The sequence below is a fragment of the Molothrus ater genome, chromosome 24 (genome assembly GCF_012460135.2).
Source record: "Molothrus ater isolate BHLD 08-10-18 breed brown headed cowbird chromosome 24, BPBGC_Mater_1.1, whole genome shotgun sequence".
In the NCBI taxonomy this organism is placed as follows: domain Eukaryota; kingdom Metazoa; phylum Chordata; class Aves; order Passeriformes; family Icteridae; genus Molothrus; species Molothrus ater.
Genome location: NC_050501.2, coordinates 295,448 through 316,865, shown reverse-complemented (window position 1 = coordinate 316,865; position 21,418 = coordinate 295,448). Strand labels below are relative to the sequence as shown.

General features: G+C 45.2%; 1 protein-coding gene across 15 annotated transcripts in view; it reads right to left on the bottom strand.

The window, feature by feature from the left end:
• Nucleotides 1-21,418, bottom strand: part of EPB41 (erythrocyte membrane protein band 4.1) — a 72,852-nt gene that overhangs the window by 27,403 nt on the left and 24,031 nt on the right. For 10 of the 15 annotated variants that reach the window (XM_054517248.1, XM_054517249.1, XM_054517251.1 and 7 more), the window contains exons 2-11: nt 20,266-20,725; nt 17,381-17,611; nt 14,908-15,012; nt 11,898-11,940; nt 9,875-9,950; nt 9,197-9,415; nt 6,966-7,053; nt 6,275-6,427; nt 5,389-5,486; nt 4,881-5,053 (exon numbers count right to left, since the gene is read on the bottom strand). In XM_054517248.1, coding sequence (XP_054373223.1) covers nt 4,881-5,053; nt 5,389-5,486; nt 6,275-6,427; nt 6,966-7,053; nt 9,197-9,415; nt 9,875-9,950; nt 11,898-11,940; nt 14,908-15,012; nt 17,381-17,611; nt 20,266-20,718 — 1,639 coding nt within the window. In that variant the 5' untranslated portion in view covers nt 20,719-20,725. Of the gene's footprint in view, nt 1-467; nt 570-1,777; nt 1,907-3,184; nt 3,302-4,880; nt 5,054-5,388; nt 5,487-6,274; nt 6,428-6,965; nt 7,054-9,196; nt 9,416-9,874; nt 9,951-11,897; nt 11,941-14,907; nt 15,013-17,380; nt 17,612-20,265; nt 20,726-21,418 lie in introns of all 15 variants that reach the window. The other 5 variants (XM_054517242.1, XM_054517243.1, XM_054517244.1 and 2 more) reach the window with 3 other exon arrangements.

Here is a 21,418-nt window from a genome sequence, read left to right as displayed (position 1 = left end):
AAAATTGTAATTTTAAGCAACTTCCTTAGTAAGAATTCCTGTGGTACTGAAAAGGTAACAGCATCTCATCTGTGTCTTAATAAAACAGAGAGAATAAGGCGTCCATGTGGCCAAAAATGTACAAGGTGGAGGCTAAAAAAGAATTTTTTTTTAAATTTCTGAATTTCCAGAGACTGCAATGACACTTTCAAGACAAACTCCTGGACACCACATCCTGTTGTAAACAACCTTAAAACCCGACCCCACCACTGCCAGCTCCACTCTCTCCCTGCTCCTTGGCACAGCATTTCATTTCTGTGACCCAGACACTGTGTTATCCTCTTCAAAGGACAATTGGTGCTGTGTCCCAGTGTATTCATGTCACGGAAGCAGTGACAGCTGCTGGGAAGGTTGCACAGAGGTGAGATGGCAGGGATGGCTGGGATGAGGAGGATGCTGGGAGTGCAAAGCTGTCATTGCGGTGGTACCTGACTCCTTCGGCAACGGCTCTAGTTCTCTCACCACCATCATTTTCTCTTCCTCCTCCTCTTCAATTGGGCTTATCTCAATACTGCCAAGATCACGTTTGGCTAAAAAAGTTATGGATGTGTTAAAATGCCACCTTAAAGAGGAAGCAGCAAAGGAAGTATTGCCACCAGTAAATCCACAGGGCCATCTCTCTAGCTGCTCTCCCAGAGTATCAAGACATGCAGGAAAAATAGTAATAGACACCAAGCTTCTCCTGTGCCATCCAACAATGAGTTCTGGGCTGCCAGAACTGTATTTTAATTACATTTTCATGATTACCAGCCTTTGACTATTTTAACACATGATTTAAACACAGTAAAAAGCATTGAGATATAAAACATAGGTTGGAACTAGATGATTTTAAGGTCCCTCGCAACCCAAACCATTGCAGAATTCTATGACTGATCATCATCAGCAGGGCCATCACCTCACCAACAGTCCCTACTGGGAGCAGAAAAGCCAGGATGAGGCAAAGTACAGGAGGTGGATGAGAAGGGGCAGCTACAGCAGGAGAGCCTTGGATGTGCTCAGGTCTGACACCAGCTGATGTCCCATCTGCTGCCACATATCCCGTGGAATACAGAATCATGGAATCTGCTGAGGTGGAAAACACCCAGAGGGATCACTGAATCCAGTTCCTGGACCGGCATAGAACATCTCAACAATCCCACCCAGTGCCTGAAAGCATTGTCCAAATGTTCCTGGAGCTCTGGCAGCCTTGGGGCCATGACTGTTCTCTAGTGGTTTTCACAGCAACCAAGGAAACATGTGATGTTCCCAGCTACCTCCCTCTATGGCTTCAAACTCTTCTTCCTGCAACAAATAATCAACTCTACTATTAATTATGATTAATATGAATCTGTCTGCAGCAGCGGTGTTGCTCTGACATCCTTCCCCAACTAGGCAAGTAGCAGCTCCCTAGTGAAGAAATAAAGTGAAATATAGGTGACCTCCAGCAGTCCCAGATCTCATAACCTGATTTCCAGGCACTGCACACTCCTGCAGCTCAGGGGAACAAACCTCACAAGAAGGGACAGTATGGGAGGAGCTTTAAGAGATGCCCCCTCATTTCCACACACAGCCAGGGCATGGCACCCACTCGCTGCACCCAAAGCACGCCTGAAAAGCAGCACACAGCAAAGCCAGGAGTGATTTTAGTGCCAACAAACACCACCACAACCAGTGTAACTTCTGTCCTACAGCACTGCATCACTTCACCCAGCAGCATCAGCACAGGAGCCACTGCCACCAAACACCACTGCAGCTGTACCTGACCGTGGCTGCACCGGCTCCACTGACTTTGGCTTGACAACAGGAACCTTAATGACCTCTACCTTTTCCTCCTCCTCAGCCTCCTCTGCAATGGGCTTCATTTCAAAAGTTTCAAGGGTGTGTTTGGCTAGAAAGAGGTTTGCGGGTGTTAATGGGGGTTGGGGACCCACACAAACACGCGATGGCCACCACAGCAAGGAGTGAGGAGATCCTTCTCAGTAGCTGGGAACAGCAAGGAGGTTTGCAGGCAGCTCAGTAGTCATTTTCCAGCATAGAAGTGTGTGTCAGTGCTTTTTAGTGCTGTCAGACCCAACAGTGTATTGAATGAGAGGAGGAAAGAACACAAAAATAAGCTTTATGGGCTCCTTGCCCAGAAAAGGAGACATGGGACACATGAACAGTTCTTGAGCGTGGAACTAAGAAGGGCTCTGCCTGCAAAGTCTGGAGGGAGGCAAGTGCTAGCTGTCAAAATCAAGGAAAAACACATCCAGACAAAAAAGCTATCCAAAATCTAGCAGTTTTAATTAAATGTACTTGAGTGATCAACTTCAAATCTACCCAGGTGTCTGAAATTCCCCACCTTCTGCTTTTACAGCATCCGGCTTTCCCCACCAGGAGATGCTGATTAGTCATGATTCAAGGAATGCCCATGGAGAGGAAGTTTGCCACACTTCATGAAAACTTGATCTAGATACTAGAAAAGCAGTCATGCAGTCAAAAGCAGTAAAGCAGTCAAAAAATTCTGGCTGGTAGGAGGACACCCAAAGTATTTGTGTGTGAATTATCTCCAGCCCTAACACACCACAGGTGGTCACTATCCAAGTGATGAAGACTGCAAATATTTGTAACACTGCTGCTATGATACACTTACAAGTATTCAAACGTGCTGTTGTACCTACACACCTCTTAAGGACATTCATATTTATTAATAGTACCTATTCTAAGAGAAATATAAGCTCCACAGAGCAAAATGGGCAGCATTTCTCAAACACAAAAAAAAAAAAAAAAAAAAAAAAGAAAAACAACCCAAAATGGCAAGGAGATTCTGGGATGAAGAATTTCAGAAGCTTCATGAGAAGTTTCAAGATCAAGACTTGAAAACTTAAAGTTTTCAAATCCATATATACAAAACTGCCCACATTTAACAAGAGAGTTCTCAAGTGCCAGCACATCCTAATCTTTTCCCCACCTCCCCACAAGAATTGCAGTTGAATAAGGTGCAAGGTAGAAATTTAAGGAGTCTTCCAGAGCCGGGCTGTGTCTCCTCTCACTGAGAAACTCCTCTTGCAAAGAAATGAAGAGAGAAAGCCACCCAATTTGGTGAAAATTGGAAATTGTTCAAGAACGAGCATGTAGAGGATAGGAAAGGCACTGCAGAGAGATTTAGCCACCACCACAGCTATACCTGGCTTCTCTCGGATCTGATCCGCAGGTTTTGGTTCAGGAACCTCAACCACCACCACCTCCTTCTGCTTCTCTTCCTCTATGGTTCTGAACTCAACCTTTTGAGTCGCATGTTTAGCTGAAGAAACGGGGCATATGTTAACGACTGCCTGCATGGCAAAGGCGCAGATGTCAAGGGGGCAGGAGTGTCACATTCCCAGGCTGCTCTTCTCCCAGCTCTGACATCCAGGTGTAGCACTGCAGCTGTGATTTCCCTACTCATCTGGGGTCACAATGGCATGGTCAATGGGCAAGCAGCAGCACTGGTTCCCTTGCTGCTGTGCACTGTGCCTGAGGAATTTCGCATGCCCAGACTGCTGGGAAGCTGCAATTTGGCTTTGCTGCCTTATGGAGCTTGAACCATCCCTTTCCTCCAGCTCCATAACATAAAACCCAGGCTCAGGATGGCATTGAGCCCAGAAGCAGGGACAGCCTGGCTGCTGCTGGCCATGGGGTGCTGAGCAGCCCTGGTTCCCCCAGGCTGCAGAACAAACTTGAAGGATCAAAGCAACACAGTCCCTGCTCCATCAGGCAGGTGTCTGTGGTGCACAGGGATGCTCCTCTTTCCCTGGATCCTCACAGTGCTCAGGGATGCTCCTCTTTTCCTAGCTCTTAATACCCTGTGATAGAGATCATGTGGACCAAACTTAGGCACTCCCTTTTCCATGCCTCAGCTCTTCTGCTGCTATCAATTTCTTTTAAAAAATCTCAGGGATGAGCCCATCTGACTGACACACCTCAACTCCAACCTGAGCATCGCTTTAAGAGACACTGAAAAAGCTTCTATCCTGGCAAAAAATCTCCCCCTCACGTAAAACTAAGGAATTTAAGAAGTCATATTAAACAAAACAAACAGAATGGCTTAATTCCTGATTTTCTAAAGGAAAATGCTTTGAGATCAAATGAAGAAATATCTTTATAAGTAGAACTTAGCCATAAGCCTTCAGGACCTACCTAAATTCTTTTCATCAGTCGGTTCTACTGGGACCACCCTTAGTTTGCATTTTTGTATTGGGTCTGCCTGAGAGAAGTTAATTTACCCATAACAGACCTCACAGTGCTGTGATACTGAGATAAGGATAAAAACTGGGAGAGGTAATGGGCAAAAGTACTGAGCAATGTTAGAGAGAAGAATGATCATGGGAAATTCTTGTAATTGTGGTGATGGCAAAAGGGGTGGATTGGGTGCAAATTGTCCACTTTTGTTCTGTGTTGGGGGAATTTTTCGTTTGGTTGGGCAGTTTTGTTGATGCGAATGAAGGTTGTGTGATGAATCAGAATTTTCTGAGTTGAAAGGTACCCACAAGGATCACCGAGTACAACTGAGAATCAGAGAATCACAGAATACTCTGAGTTGGAAGGGATCCATGAGGATCATAGAGTCTAACTTTCATCATTAAGTGAATGGTCAATATGGGGAACAAACCCATTCCTGTGGTGTTATCAGCACCCTGCTCTAACCAACTGAGCACCAATTCAGTCTCACTACAGGCACATAATTCCTAAACATGTAAGAGGCAGGAACAAGGTCTTGTTCTACAGCGACAAGTTAAGCCTGTGTTTTTGTACAGCAGGGAATCCAGGTGCTCCTTAAGGAGTACTTCAGCATCCTGGTGACTCCAGAAGGCAGAGAGAAGACGCAGCAGGGACTGACTCACCTCCATCAAGGCTCCTGGATGCTCTCTTGCTGGCCGTGCGCTCGAACTGGGGCGCGGGTCGGTCGATCAGGGCGCTCGCCTGCCGCGTCTGCGCCTGCGTCCGGCCGCTGTAGCGGAACTTGGAGCCCAGTGCCAGGAACCTGCTCTTCGGGATGGCCTCAGTGGAAGTCAGCCTGAAAGACACACACATTTGAAAATCACACCTCCAAAGCCAGGAAGGGGCATGTGAAAAAGAATTAAAATAGAAATTAAAGGAGTCTCTTGCATCCACTTGGCCAAGGAAATGCACATACTAATGACGTCTCACATCTACATGACCTAAAGATCTCTGTCTTATGGGTCTTACAAAGCAAAACTTGCTTTAAAATTTTCTGCAAAATAAACACCTACTGTCCCTGAAACCATTTCTCTCCCATTTTTCCAAAAAGCTAAGGAACAATGTTCATTTTCAATAGTTATATTCAAGCACTAAGTTACTTAGGGTGAGGCTACTGTTCAGAAAACCCACCTGAAGAAGGTGTGATGTTCAACACATACTTTCCAGAGCTTCTTTGCTGCCCGGTAACTTGGTAGCTTGAACCCAATTGTACTTTCATACTGTTCTTGCTGTGGAAAGCATAAGTTATTTCAGTATAGCAGGAAATAATTGTGGTAGGAACCCAGTCCCCAGCCAACCACCTTGGTCTGCTGTGGCACAAACTGCTGAACTTGCCCCATAATGTGCAGCAGGACCTCAGGTCAGAGGAAAGAGAGGGCTTGGCCACTAGCCCAGGCATCCCTCAGGATGCACAGGAATTTGCAGAGCAACATGCCGTGGTGGGTTTATCCCCCCTGTCATACTGACCAGCTGTCAGCTGAGGTCAAATACTGACCTCCCTGAAAGGCTGGCTCATGGCAGTCAAAGCAGGAGAAGGAGGAAAAAGAGGAAAGAGGTGGATCCCCATTGTAGCCTCTCTCTCTGATGTAACCAGGCTGCTCCAGGGATTTCCCCACTCATGAGAGGCAGCACCAATGCATCCATTCCCTGCTTCCTGCACTTAGATGAAAAGCTAATTCTAATTTTTAATTATTTTCTTTGAATGAAAGCAGGACAAAGTGCCATTGTCTTGCCCTGTTTCCAAAAAATGAGTTAGTTCGGCCCCAATTTCATCTGTCAACCTCCCATGCTTTTCCCTGGATGCTGGGAATACCCAGTGATGCCAGGAGGTGGTGCTGGATGACACGCCGTTACATTGTCACCAGCTGGCTTGGAGCTTCAGCTGGGCTCAGACACCCCGATGACACACGTTCCTGCAGAGAAGAGCCTGACCCCGCCCCGCTCCGTTCCAGGGACACACACAGTGACGATTCCAAGGAAACAGAGGATGACAGGAGCCCAGAGGAGCCAGTCGTACCTCCCCTGGCCGAATCTTTATGAAGAAGCTGCTGCGTTTGTAGGAAATCTTCAGGACTTTGGGCCATGGGAAGCGGTTGATTCTCAGTTTATCTTTGTAAACAAGAAGGCCACTGGAACAGACTCCCAGAGTGATATCCACTCCTTCCAAGTCCTGGGAATGCAGATGAGGATTTTAGCAGTGTCAGGTTTATGAGCTTCATGTCAGCAGCTGCCTTCCAAACTATCCCTCTGGTCTTCCCATAAATTCATCTCCCCACCACCCAGACTCCAGCTCCCAGTCCCATGTCCACCCTTCCTTTTCTTTCATGCTTTTCCTGACAACCTCCTCCCTCCTCCTGATCTCTCCTGTTCTGCTGGTTGCCCAAAGGGCTCATCAAGAGCCCATCCTGCATTTCCTGGAGCACAGAGGCTCATATGGTAGGGAATATGTATTGTATTCTAAGGTACTCAGAGAAAAGACCTGTCTATAAGAGAAGCTTTGGAAAGTTTCCTGTAACATACAAATAATAAGAAACCACAAACAATCACTTCTCTTGCAGGAATGCCTGAGGCTTTTCTGTTATATGTCAGTATTTCTGTACTTCCTCTCTTTCCAGAGCAGCTTCCCAAAACAGGTAAACTTGCTTCTGCAAGGGAAGGATAATCAAATTACAAAATCCACTGGTAGGTCCACACACACTGGTTCTCACCTTGGCTTGGTGAAGGTCGACTCCATACATAGACAGCTTTTTTGCATTCTCAAGGAATTCCAGATCTGCTTGGGCTGGAGTCATGGATCTGCAGAAAAAGAAAGGGATTGGTATTCTCAAAACTGTTGCTTTTAAGAGGAGACAGATCAGACTTCATGAAATCCATTAGATTTCCTTTTGCTTTTAACACAAACAAATCTGTGCCTAGATAATGAATTATGAAATCACTCTTACTGCCCAAATTTGTGCTTTGAGCAACCCAGTAACAGGGCTGCACTTTATTCCTGTGAAGCTGTAAAGGCACTAGAGAAGGAAGTGAGGAAGAGCAGTGAGGGGACAAAAGTTGATTCAGCAGAAGAAACCCAACTGAGCAAAAGGTGATAGCTCCTATTCCCCACAGACCTCCCCAAGCCCAGCTATTGTTCTCCAAACAAACACACGGACAGCTGAAACCACTCAGCAGAGATTCCAACCAGGAGACCTGATGAATGAGGGGTTTTCTGGGAACAGATGGTGCCCTGTCTGCAGGAGGGGCACAATTTAACAAAGACATCCTGATAATGGAGGCCATTATCAACGTTATTGAAGTGTCCCTGTTAATACATTTCTGGTGTATGAGGTACATTAACAGCTCTGCTGGGAGAGGATTCAGCTGCATACATTTCATTTTCTACCCTCCTTTGATGTCTTCCTTACTGAGCGCTCACATACATCTTGTGTGTGATGTAAATAGAGGTTTGAGCGGAGGGAGACAGGGCAAAGTCCACTGTAAGGACAATCTTGTAGGAAAGCCCCAGGAGCAGTCACCATCTTGATATGTGCCTTGTGCTTTGCAAATACAGTAGCAAGAGCCCAGAGCATGGTTTAGCAGAGATTTCCCTGGAAATGTCCAAAGAACACTTGGGGACATAGTTTAGTGGTGGGCTTGGTAGTGTTGGGTAGTGGCTGAACGCCATGGTCTTCAAGGTCTTTTACAACCTAAACAATTCCATGATTCTATGATTTCCACTGAAAACCCTCTGAAGTTTAATGTTCACAAAATATAGACCAGAAATTAAATGGGGACGTGTTGTCTTCTCCTGCACATGCAGACAGATTAAATATAACTACATCTTATACATTAAAGTCTCCTTCTGATGAGGCCATGAATAATTCAGCACTGTGATCCACCACTTCTAGCATAGCAAATGGCCTTTGACTCCAAGTCATGAAGCTTGTCAGAGGCCCAGTTCTTATTTTCCCTCATTTCCTCTCCTCTCAGTGTAAATGGAGGGGAATCAATTTAAAATATTGATTTGCAGGCTTGAGTGAGGTGTTGAGTGGTCACAGCCACAGCCCACATCCACCCTTCCCAATGTGCTCCAGTTTTTTCTCCCATCTGCCCGTCAGAAAGTCTTGTCTTTGCTCCATCTTTTCCTTTCTAGGAAGATATGCCCAAAATAGGATGAGGAAGAGGTTTACCCTTGAATCTGATACCAGGGAGAGTCTCAGGAGTTGCCCAACCCTACCTGAACCAGACACACCTGCCCAGGTCATGGCTGCAGTAGGAAACACTTACTGCAGGTTTGCAATTCCTGGATCACCTGGAATCCTTCCACTTCCTTCATTAGGAAATGAATGTTACTCACTAAATGAGGTAGAAGAATGCCCCAAACAGGCTGTAGGCTACAGTGTAAACGGAGAAACTAGATCAAACTACAATCCAAAATTACATAAATCCCAAAGAAATATATTAAAAAAAGGCAAAGGGCAAGGTTAAAACAAGTAAATTTTGCACTTGCACATGAATTAAACTTTCATGGCTATTCTGTGGGAGGAAAAAAAGCACTTGTTACTAAATAATTGCAAGACTTCCCATCTGCTTTCTAAAAACATAATTTCTTCTTCATGCAGGAAAAAAGAGTTCCTGCTTCTAGAAAGATTTTGTCCAAAGTATTAGATTTTTTGGTTAAAAGTTAATGTTCACATAGTCATCATAAAATCACAGAATGGTCTGGATTGGAAGAGCCCTCAAAGATCATCTCGTTCCACCCCCTGCCATTGCAAGGAACACCTTCCACAATCCCAGGTTGCTTCAAGCCTCATCCAACATGGCCTTGAACATTTCCAGGCATGGGACATCCAAAGGTTTTCCGTAGCTCACAGAGATGGGGGAAACACCAGAAAATCCCATTATTTCCCTTATTTCATGTTGCTGTGCACAAACAAGTCCTCCAGCCACTGTGCCTTACCTATATGTTTTATGAAGCTCCACAACCTTTTCTTCAAGCTCTTTTGTCTGGTTTGGGGCCAGTTTGAATTCGCTGATGTAATCTGGGCCATGGAGATCAGGATCATAGTCTCCCAACTCTGACTGGACAGTGTAGGAACCCAGCAGAGCTAAGGTGGCAAAGGAGCAGGGCAGCCGCCCTGTAAGGATGTCCTGTCTAAGCTGCAGACACAGGTAATACCTGAGGGCAGAAAGGAAAATGCTATTCACAGAGAACAGAGAGAAATTTATTAACTTGAGGATCAGTCTCTTTTTTTATGCCACTGATGAACATATGAAAATGCTTGTTTCCAAGTTTTACTTATTCCCAAGGTAAACAGCATGGAGGACTGGGGGATTCAAGGTCACCTCCACTCTGCAAATGGAATAAAGGACACTATGACCAGAAAATCTTGGCTTTAGGTAAAAATTTACTTTTTTATATGAACACATACATGGCAGAGTTATAAATGACACTGCTTTACACATGCACTCCAGTGGAGTGTGGGAGCATCATCACATCCACTAAAAACAAACCAAACCCCCTCCAAATGGTGAAGGTATCTGATGTCCTTCCTGAAGGAGGGAAAATCACCCAAATATGAAACATTTCTATTCCACATCCAGGAGAACATGGCAGTAGGATTCGCGGATAACTCACCTGGTGATGTCCTCTGTTAGCTGGGCAGGATCTGGTGGATAAAACTTGACATTGAAGGTAAAATCCCAGGGGCCTCCTGCAATGACAAGGGAGAGCTTGAGAAAAATAAACACACTGGGACGGCTTTGTGATGGTCAGTTGATACAAAAAACAGCTGGGAATAGCCAATCTGATCCTCAGAATTTAGCAGATGTAACACTGATTCAATACTGCTTGCTCTCACAGCTGGCAGCAGCTTAACACCTGTCTAAGTGTAAGATGTGGTTTCATTTACAGCAGGTAAGAAAAACAGGAGAAAAAAAGCAAGGCAGGGAAAATCACCTGGATTAACCACAACTTGCGGCAAAAATTAAATTAATTGCTAAGAAGCTCAATGACTGACATGTTTCTTCATTGACTGAAAAGGGATTCATGAAGATACGTCAGGCATAGGCTATAAATTAATGAATTGGTTGGTTGACCAATTGAATGGATTGCTTTACTGCTTAAGCCAAATTTCAAAGTTCAAGGAAGGCTGTGCTAAGTCACTCCTCAGACTAATGCACTGGGATCAGGTGTTCAGACACAGCTTAAACTTAGCCCAACACAAGCATCAGCCTCTGGATGAAGACAGAAAGCACCAAGATAGGAAGAGCTTTTCAAGTCCAGACCTAATTGCTTAAATACACCTTGTTGCAAACCTTGTATAGCACCATTACAGGCATTAACTGAGTCAGAATTCACATAAACACACACAGAATGGACATGATATGTGGTATGGACAGCCCAGATGACACAGCTGAAGTTCCCTCTTCAACTCTCTTTTCCTTGAAAACAATCCCATTTCCCAATAGAAGCTAGTCCTGAATGATTTCCATAGTTACATCTCCCCCTGCCGTGCCCTTTAACACTAGTTCAAAATAAGAATTATTTCAGAAAGAGAACTTAACTCACTCGGAAGTTTATCCCAATCTCACATGGGAACAGGGGAAATGGAGCATTTCTGGATTTACTTCTTATGCAATGCCATAACTGGGACTAAACACAAGGCACGTTGTTTTCATCACACACAGTTCAAAACAAGTGATTCCAAGGTGACAATGAAGGGAACAGAGGTTACCTAAACCACCACACACTGGTGTCCACACTTTTGTATGTACATGCAAAATAACCTTCACTTCAAGTAAAATCAAGTAATTTGCCATTTAACCCATCCCCAGGGGACCAGATTTCACAGCAGGGTGATATTCATTACATTCACTGGATGAATTTTATGGATGTAGCACCTCCTGCCCTTCACATGCACCCTGCTACTGATTCCAAGAGAAGATGGTAGGACCAGGAGCTTTCCCTACTCCACAGCCTTGCACTGCCCCCCTAATCTGCATTTAATGACACATTCTGTCCTCGGCCTCCCACCAAAAGGATCCAGAAACCAGTGTTTTCCTTCCCAGAACTTCTAAAGCAGTCAGACTTGCTCCCAAGAGAAAACAAAAGCCTCTAAAACATATTTAATTCTGACACTGCCCTCATTTTGAACTAATTCAGTGCTAGCAGACCTTAAAACACAACTTGGGAGAGCATCTGGTATTTGAACTGATATTTTTCAAGCCATTTATCATTCCAGTGCCCCGATTTGGACCCCAAAACACCCTCAGAGTCCATAAAACCTTGTTCCACCATAAAGTTCTGCCTGAGGTCTCCCAATCTCCTTTGGGATTTCAGTGGTTCCCACTGACACCCATTTTGCTATCCTCCAGCAAGGAGCACATCCCCATTTCAGCACTGCATTGACAGTGTGGTTTTGCTTCAGGCAAACACACCTCAAGCTGTTTTGCCAAGGAAATGACATTTTTTTCCTAAATCTAGATTAAGAAGATCTTAAGAAGGCCAGAAAGAATGCACAGACTGCTTGAACTTGTGCTGATCCTTGCCAGACACCCTCACTTGACCTCTCTCCACCCTTGGGCTTCCTGGATGGCTCACCAAAGCCACACTGGGAGAAACCACACCCCCCCATACACGATAAATTAAATCTACTTACCATGAACCTGCTTTTTTATTTCTTTGGCAGGATCCAGCCATGTCTGTAAGAGGATAAAAACATTTGCAGTTTACCAGACATTCTAGAAACACCACAGAAAGCTGAAAATTGCTAAAAATACAGAAAAAATTTTAAAAAAAATGGACAGTATTTGACACAAAGGCAGCCATGGAAACTGAAGAGATGGTGCATTCTTCACTACTTTCACTCCAGGCTGTGGTCTCCGTGGGTGTATTTCCAACCATTCACCTACCAGGGATTCATAAGGGAGGCAGGAGTAACAAGAGGGGGAAAAAAAAGCAGATTATTTAGGGCTGCAAGGACAGAGTAACAGGTACAGCCACAGCCACATCCAGCTACCAGGGGCACTTGTGCAACACCCCTTTTCTCCAGAACCCTTAAAAATAGGTAAATAGGACAGACACATTAATTTTAAGCACCCTGTCTCCTTACTTACCCTATTCAGATCAAAGATCACCAAGACTTTCTATTATTAGCTATAGTTTTCAATGACCTAATTGCTGAAATACGAGTAAAAACACCCAATTCCTGAGTAAGACTGGAATGTTTTACAGGAGTGTGACATAAACTTCATGTCTTTTAACTATGACTCAGATTTCTAGTATTATCTCTACTACAAATTTAGAAATATATTTTTTCCCCTCCTCTGTAATTTGGGGTTTTGTGGGATGGTGGTGCAATTTAAGCCTCAAAACACAGTTCCTGCTTTTTCCATGGTCTGAGCCTCTCCCTTTGCAGGAGTCAGGGCCTGTCCTGCTGCAAGCACTGAGCTAGCAACCCTCCTGGAGAGGTTACATTTAACCACTTCTTCATTTTCGCCAGCTCCAAATAGGATTTGGATGTCCAGGTCTCCCGAGGTGAAGGAATTAACTCATTGAATCCCCCAAGCTAATCTCTCCTGACTAGAAGGACACGTAACTTCATGGCAGGGAGACATCAATACTTACATTTAATCTCCTCTTTTTATATGCCTACTCTAACATATAAAAGTGGGGACACAAAATTCATTTGAAAGGAAGATTTGCTGTCTTTTTAGGGTCACAGCTTGGAGCACAGCATCTCCATGGCTGAGTTGGTGCCACAACTGCTCGTTACTGGGGTGAGCCCAAGGTGCAGTCATGCATCCCACCCTGCCTGATCCAACAGACAATGACGGGAACAGCAATTAACAGCACTTTTATCCCACTGGGTCATGAATCAGTTGGAAACAAGCCTCCTTTTCAGGGCAACGAGCTCCTTGCTGCTCCATGGTGCCCAGCTGCTCCAGCCACCGTCACAACCTCCTAATCCCACTGTCACCCACTGCTATGCCCATATGGGTAATTACTGGTCCTCAGAAAGTTTATTCCCTATATATCAAGGTGGAAAATGTCACATACAACCCTTCCCTATCCAGGAATATACACATGTATCTCCACCTGCTCTACACAGGTGCAGGAGCTCATCCCTGGATCCTATTAACACCATTTCACCTGTGAATCAGTAACTCTGGGGAGGTCTTGTTGGAAGATACAGCAGGAGAGCTTCAGATTTCAAAGTTCAATGAAACATAACCAGAATGATTAAAAAAAAAAAAAAAGATGGTGCTTTCACCCATCACAGCAAACCAAACCAGCTTACTCCACACTGGAGCTGAACAACCCATGGACAGTGGCCTCATCTGCCCCAGTTTCCAGCTCTGGGACACAGATGTGACAAAACAATCTGTTTTCAGTCCCTACAGTTAAAAAGCTGCACAACCTCTCAGCCCTTGTTGGTTTGGGGGAGAAGGTACATGCTTCTGCTTCCAGAAGAATCAGTGCCAAAAGCCTGGACAAGAAGAGCAAGTCTGAGGCTCTAGGAAACCACAGAATCATTTAGGAAAGGCCCTCTAAGATCATCAAGTCCAATCATTACTCCAGCACTGCCAAGGTTAGCACGATGCAGTATCTGCAAGTGCCACACCTATAAGCTTTTTGATCACTGCCAGGGACACTTCCTAGGGCAACCTGTGCCAAGGGCTTGACAACCCTTTCTAGGAAGGAATTTTTCCTAATATCCAAATGCAGCAGTGAGCTGCCCGCAGCACACGCAGAAGAAGCTGAGCTGCTCTAGTTACACTCTTTTTGCTCTTAATTGGATCTACAAGTACACCTACCCCTCCCTCTATAAGAACAAAATCTGATTAAAAAAAAATTCCTCTGATATAAAAAATATCCAGGTTATATACATAGAAACACATTTCACATCCAAGAAAACTGGAAGACACCAGAGGCTGTAAAACAAAGTACGAGTTCTGCCTGTCTCAGTGTTATTTTTGGTTGCTATTTTGCCTGTGTATAAAACAATACAAAGTATTTAATGACACACATCTGTCAGTCAGTAACCTGGCCAGAGGGGATTGTTGAAGGCGAAGCAGAGGAAGAGTCAGAATACGGACCAACATGACTGGTCTAAAGGACACAGCATTGGGCCCTTCATTTCAATTATCTCACTTTTGACTTCATGAAATAGACCTCGAGTAACTGCTGAGTTAAAGGGTAACCAAGGTTTCAAAAGACACTGCTTGAGTCAAATCAAACAAAGACCTTAAACTGAAACCATGAGTAGGAGCTTTGACAGAGAGTCACATCTGTTCTTCTGCAGGGCAAAGGCTCAACTCCAAATGCTCTGGATGGCTCCAAGCAAACCTTCCCAATGCTGACACCAGTGCCAGGGCAGCCTGACTCCTTCAGCTTTATAACTTAATGACATCATTTTGCAGTAAACGAATAGAATGACTTTTCTCCAGGTGAAGACCCAAGTTCACTAGGACTTACTGACATAGCTTTTTGACAAAAATCTACACTCCTGTAATCATTTATTCACCATTTCTTCCTGTGTCATGACCCGCAATCCATATTTAGGGAGGACACCAAAACAAGTTTGCAGAGGAGCTTCTGCCCCACCTCCTGTCCTGGGGAGATGATGCAGAAAGAGCTGGATCCCCTCGAGACCAGCAGCTGCTTACCCGGGAGGTTGGTGTGTCCCATGTGGCCAAACCAAAGTAGTCTTCTTCCAGCAGATTGAGGTGGTCACAGACTTTTTTAAGTAGATCCTGTCCCTTGGTGTGTTTCTGCAAATAGACAAAGAAATCCTGTAGGACAGAGCTGGGTTTTGCCTGTCTTTGTTTACAGGAGAGGGGAAGAAGGGAAAAGGATCAAACCACACTGTGCACTATCAGTAAGGGGAAAAAAGGTCCCGAGTAGCTCCAAATCTTACCTCCTGACTGTTTCAGAGCAAGGATTCCCTACAGGAAAGGGCATAAAAATTCCAGAGACAACTAAAATAAAAATCCCATAGAGACAACAAGAAACACAGTGTGTCTCTCTCTTTCCACCAGCTCCATGTCTGAAAATCCCCCAAAGCTGGAGTTTCCAACAGAGCTTAATAGACACCAAGGATCTGTACAGGTTTTCCCTCCCAAGGTACATCTACCGTGTTGGCATCTCCCAGATTCAGGTGTTGATCAAGAGATGAAACTGCTGCTACAACCTGTTCATTTCAGGGGCAACCTGACTTTTCTTACGTTCAGAAAAAAAACAAAGCGCATGATTTCCATGGCCTTTCCATCACCCTTCTCTGCTGATGAAAACCAGCTTCTCCCATCTGCCTCATGTGCCCAAAGCTGCTCAGCACACAGCTTCCTACCTCCAGAAATACACTTTGAGCATTCCTATTTCCTCTTTTTCTCTTCCCCAAATCCTGCAGAAGTGAACTGGCCAAGGAACAAACATCCTTTTAGTCCAAAAGCATGAAGAAAAACATCCCTGAGGCATAAAACTATGGCAACCAGAAGCAGCTCATTCCATTGGCGGCTTTGCTAGAAGAAAGTGCAGTTCCAGTGACGCAAAATCAGCTTCACTAATGCCCGCAGCTCTCCTGTCAGCCATCTCTGCATGGCAACTGTTTCAAGACCCCTGCCTTGTTTTATTCCTTGGCTTTATTTCAGCCTTTCAGCTGTCAGGTCCTTTGTGCACACATTGTGACTCTATAGGTAACATAATGTATGTGTTAGCCTGGCTATTTCTCAAGGAATTGGCACTGATATAGAAATGAAAAAGCTTCCAGGGCTATCAGTCGAAAAGGATGCCTGAAAACACTAATTCTCCTTGGATAAAGGCATTTGTGCTGCTCTTTGCCTACACCTTTGCAATTCCTTCCCAATTAAATCTTAATAAACTCTCAAACCTCAAACTCTCAAAATTCTGCCAGAGCAGAATTACACTGGCACTAAAGCCAAGGGTGCTTCTCAAGTAAGAGTCTCACTGACACAGTGGCCCCCCTACACCTCTGCAGCATTCATCACGACACTCTGGACCTACAGAGAGACATTTCTCATGTCCTGCTCAAGTCAGGCTCTCCCTGACTCTCCACGGCTCTCCGTCCAACAGCATCCATGACAGTATCCAAAGGCATTGCTGCAGCAAACAAAGGCACAAAGCTACAGCAAGCTGTCACTGGGACTTGGGGACGAGATTCCTCGGGGCTGCACACTGCCTCCCTGGCCAAGGGGAAGGTGATGGGGGCAGTGATGCTCTGAGCTGATCCCAGGCAGTATCAGCAGCGCCACCATTACACAAACAGTCGGCACTGACCCTGCTTCCCCAGGATCACCCAAGGTGATTGTTCCCATGAGGAGCCCTGTGCCCACATACCCACTCCTGGCCCATTTACCAGCAGGACTGAGGGAAAACAAGCTGGTGGAAGTATGTTCCAATGGTAAGTACCAGATTCTTAATATTCCAGACAAGTACTTTGATACTAAAATAGGGATTTCTGCTCGCTTTTTATTGCACTGACAGCACCACAGCCCTGTGAGCGAATACACAAAATAAAGGAGGAAAAAAGCTCTCAAATGAAGAAGGTTGCAGTGCTCTAAGCCAACATAATTTTAAATTGTTTACTGGAAATATATTCAACAGCAGGCTAAACACAGTGTGTTTTTCTTTACATCCAAGCACCAGGAGCTAAGTGAACCAGCAGCCTGAGAGGTAAAGGTACCTTGGGGGACTAGAAAAGCATAAATCAATTTTATACAACCTATTTTATTCAAAGCCAAGGAGGCCAAAGTTATTTAGACAATTACAACTTACCCCAAAAACCTAAACTCTAGCCTGGGATACAAATAAGAGAGATCATGAACAGCAAGTGATATAAAGTTTGGGTTTGTTTTTTTTTTAAACTTCCCCCCACCTTTATAAAGTAAGGCACCCTGGAATTGTAGAACAATAAAATAAAGATTCTTAGTACCCAGAGGTTTTTACAACACACTAAATAAGCTGTTATAGCTTACAGCAGGCTTGTTCTGCAGTAAAACCTGTCATGTAATTCCCTAGTAGCACATTAGGCTCCTATTAAATTGTGTTTGTGGTGATTTTTCAAGAGAAGCAGAAGGGAGAGGGAAGAAAGGAGACGCAGAACCAAACCCCTAAAGTACTTACATCCACAGAACACTCAAAAATGGTGTCATCCAGCAAGACAACTTTGCAGTACATGTTTCTGTGTCTTTTCACTACTTTTTGGGCAGCTTTCAAATCCTTGTCTGCTTTAGTCTCCAGAGACTCTGGCTTCAGTTCTGGCTTGGCACCCTCTTCCTTTGCTTCTCCTTCTTCCCTTTCCTCGAGGTCTCTTCCCAAAGGCTCCTGGTCGTCCCTCCTCTCTTCCTGAGCAGGCTGAAACCCCCAGTTTAGAGGTGTCAAACAAAGAAACAAACAAAGCATCACATGGAACAAGCACTACAGGGCTAGGATCTCAGTCAGAATTCATTATCCCACTTCAACCTGTAACCTAGGATCGGGAGCAGTAACTGGGGTGACCAAGGGAATGGTATTAATTCTTAATACTCTTCCAAGTACTTTTCAAGCTTTCATTTTGTAAATTATGTAATAAAAAAGAAGTAAAGGTTGATTAGAGAAATCAGGGCAGATTACATCATGCATTCATAGTGTTAGTGACAGCACCTTCTGGACTGGGAAGGTTTTTTCTCTCCCAGGCAGGACCCCCAGTGCTCCCACTGGCATAGCTGTTGCTCCAGTGCACTGGCCCTTGGCATGGCAAGGGGGAATTGTTTTAAACTGACGGAGGCTAGATGGGATATTGGGAAGAAGTTCTTCCCATGAGGGTGGTGAGGCCCTGGCCACAGGTTTCCCAGAGCACATGTGGCTGCCTCTGGATCCCTGGAAGTGTCCAAGGCCAGGCTGGACAGGGCTTGGAGCACCATGGGATAGTGGAAGGTGTCCCTGCCAATGGCAGGGGGTGAGATGACATGGCCTTTAAGGTCCCTTCCAACCCAAACCATTGTGGGATTTTATGGTAGCAGTGGCATTAAAAGGAGGGTCAGGGCTGAGGCTTCATGGCCATTGGAGCTGACCAAGCAGCTCTCTGCCACCAAAAAGGGAAGGCAGCCTCCACACCACCATCCCTTTTGCCTAGGGAAGCACTTTACAAGCCAGTTTAATCCACTCAAATAGCAGAAAGAGATGCAGTTTGGGGACAGGAGGAGGAAGGAAGCTGTTTGGTTTTTTTCCTCTGCTACTTCAGCAGGTTAAACGAGTTCCATTTCCAAACCCAATGGAGTGGCAGGCTGTGACGATGCTGGAAGGGGCTGAATGCAGCAGGAGCAAAGAGCTGCAGCAGAGGAAGAGCAAAACCTTGTCTGTTCAGCCCATCACATCTCATGAAATCACACCCAGGCGCAAGTGCAGAGAGGTATTTAAAAACTAAATAATGTCCACAAGCTGCTGACTTCTGTTCCAGCAGAACTGGGACAATTGGGAGCAGGGAATCAGTCAAAGCTCCTAATGCCTGTCGGTCAGCATTTATCAAACTGCAGCACCTCGCAAATGCTTTCACAGCAGAAATATCTGCCGAGTGTCACAGTTCAGAAAGGCACTGACAGTGATCTAAAATAAGAACTAAAAAAGACACAAACGTGTCGTCTAAAATGAATGACCCATGAAGAAAGGCTGGGGTGCAAATTCACATGGGCTCAGGACCAGCAAATCAGAGATAAACAGAGAAAGAAATCATGCATTAAAAAAAAACCAGAATGGTTTGGGTTGGAAGGGATCTTAAAGCCCATCTCACCTTCCACTAGACCATGTTGCTCCAAGATCCATGCAGCCTGGCCTTAAACATTTCCAAGAACAAGTTCCTCTTGAAAATACAGTTTCTGGGCTGAAATTGCCTGAAGATCTCCACCTCTTCCCCATCCTGCTAATCCCAACCCTCAGAGGAATAAAACATGAGCAGAGATCATCCCATGGTCTTCACAGGCTCAGAAATTTGGGAAAAGAAAGGAAAAGCTGTTTGTTACCTACTACCCTCTCTAAAACACTGTAATTTTAAGGAGGTGGATTTACAATTATTGCCTACTGGCAATGCTTGAACTTATAAAGTATTGCTCCAAAACTGAGCATCTGTGGGTATCTGGAGCCACTGTGAACTTAAGGCAGTGGGTAAGAAATCCAGATTTCACCCTGTCTGGCTCCGGCAATACACACAGGTTGGTTGGGATGTAAGAAATTCCCAGCTGAGGATAAGGAATACCCACCTTTTTCCACTTCAGCCTCAAGTAATAGTAGAGCTGTAACTACCCAAGAAGAAGAGAGGGCACTCAGCACCCCCAAATCAAAAACCAGCCACAGCTCAGTGAATGTTCCCTGGGGGTGTCTCTGCCTCAATTTCTGCTTTAGATTTTTAAACTTTAAATTTTGCATGAAAAATGACACTGGCTGGAAAGAGCAGACATCAGACACGTCCCAGGAGCTGGGTTCAGTGCATGTGCCATGCAGAAATCCCTGTCGACATGATGCATAAGCAGAAAATATTTATATTTGGCAGGCTCAGCACTAGCCCGGACCAAGCAGATGACCAAGTCCTAAAATGCTGTGCTTGGGCTCCTTGAAGTTGAAGAAACCCGTTCCCAAATCCAAATACTCTTGCAACGTCCACCTTGGGCCACTGACCTGCCTTGATCCTGCTCACACCAAGGATATCCTGACGATCAACCCTGGTTTGTGAACCCTCTGTGTTCTGATGTGACATCCTAAGCCTCAGCAGAGCAATGATTCAGCACAGAGCATTTTAAATTATGCTGTGGAGCATGACCCTAATTCCCAGAACAGGTACTTTGCAGGTCTGATGCAGGGATGCAAGAGTGGGAAGTACACAATTAAACACAGGGAGCTAACAAGAGCCTTTTTGGCATCCCATTACCTTTTCTGGTCAAGCTCACCAGCCTGGGATATGAAGTTGTTATAGTTCTGGCTACAAAGACACATTTTAAAGCAGCAGGGAGCATGTCCCATGGAATGGGCTGTTTTACCTGTGTTTCTGCACTGCTCAAGGAATGGAGATCCAGCGATGGGTCAGTTTTGAGCTCGGGCTCAGGAGCTGCAATCGGGGCTTTCACCAAGATATCTTCATCAGGGCTGGCTCCTAATCCTGCATCTTTCTGGTCACCTCCCGCCTCTTTAGGAGCATCAGTGTCTTTGTCCTCTTCGGATACCTGAGACTTGGGCCTCCTGAGGAAGGAGGAAAAAAGGCGGGAGAGACCTCGGCCCTCAGAGGCGCGACGTTCTTTCTTGCCCTGCTCCTCGTGCGTGGGGGTATCTCCGTTGGAGGCCTTCTGCCTCTGGGACTGCCTCTCTGGTGTTGGCTGAGCCCCTTCCTCCAGGGAAGCCTCTTGCTTCTGTGTTTCAGCAGCTCCTTCCTCCTCCTTGGCTTGCTGCTGCTCTGAGTTGTCAGCGTCAGCTGCTGGGCTCTTTTCTGTCGTCATGATGATGCTGTGTGAGAGGAGCAAAAGGGCTCAATCAAGAGGTTTCCACTACCCATGTTTGACTGAGCTATTCAAACCAACCATGAGCACAGACACGCCATGTCCACCAGCCCCAACAGCCTGTCACAGAACCAGAGTGGAAGGGACCCACAGGGATCATCTAGTCCAACTCTGAATCGAATGGCCTGTAAGGGGATGAAACCCTGGCTGACTCCAGCCTACTAAGTCAGCAAAAGCAAAGTCATTCCTTTTGCTACAGTTTGCTTTGAAGACAGTCTTTAAGATCCCTTCCAAACTAAACCATTCTAGGATTCTATGATCTAAAACACACCCAGCCACACTGCTGGGAACATGACCCATCAGTGTTGAGCAATTACACTGTTCTGTACCAGACGAATCGAGTGGAGCCCAGCAGACTTTGGGATTCATAGGATATTTGTACTGCACACTGGAAAAATGTCAAATGAAAAGGTTTCCAAACAACATCTATAATGAAGAGCAGATTTCCTCAGAGCTTGTGCTATTAAGCTGATGCAATGTTTATTTCAACTTTAGCCTGTTTAGGCTGTTGACACAAAAAGATGGAAATCACATGAGAAGAATATCTATTTAAGGTATAAAGAGGACCCAAAATAATCATGCTTTAGAGGGGATAGAACTAATCTTTGCGCACCGTATCACATGTATCTGTGGCAATAAA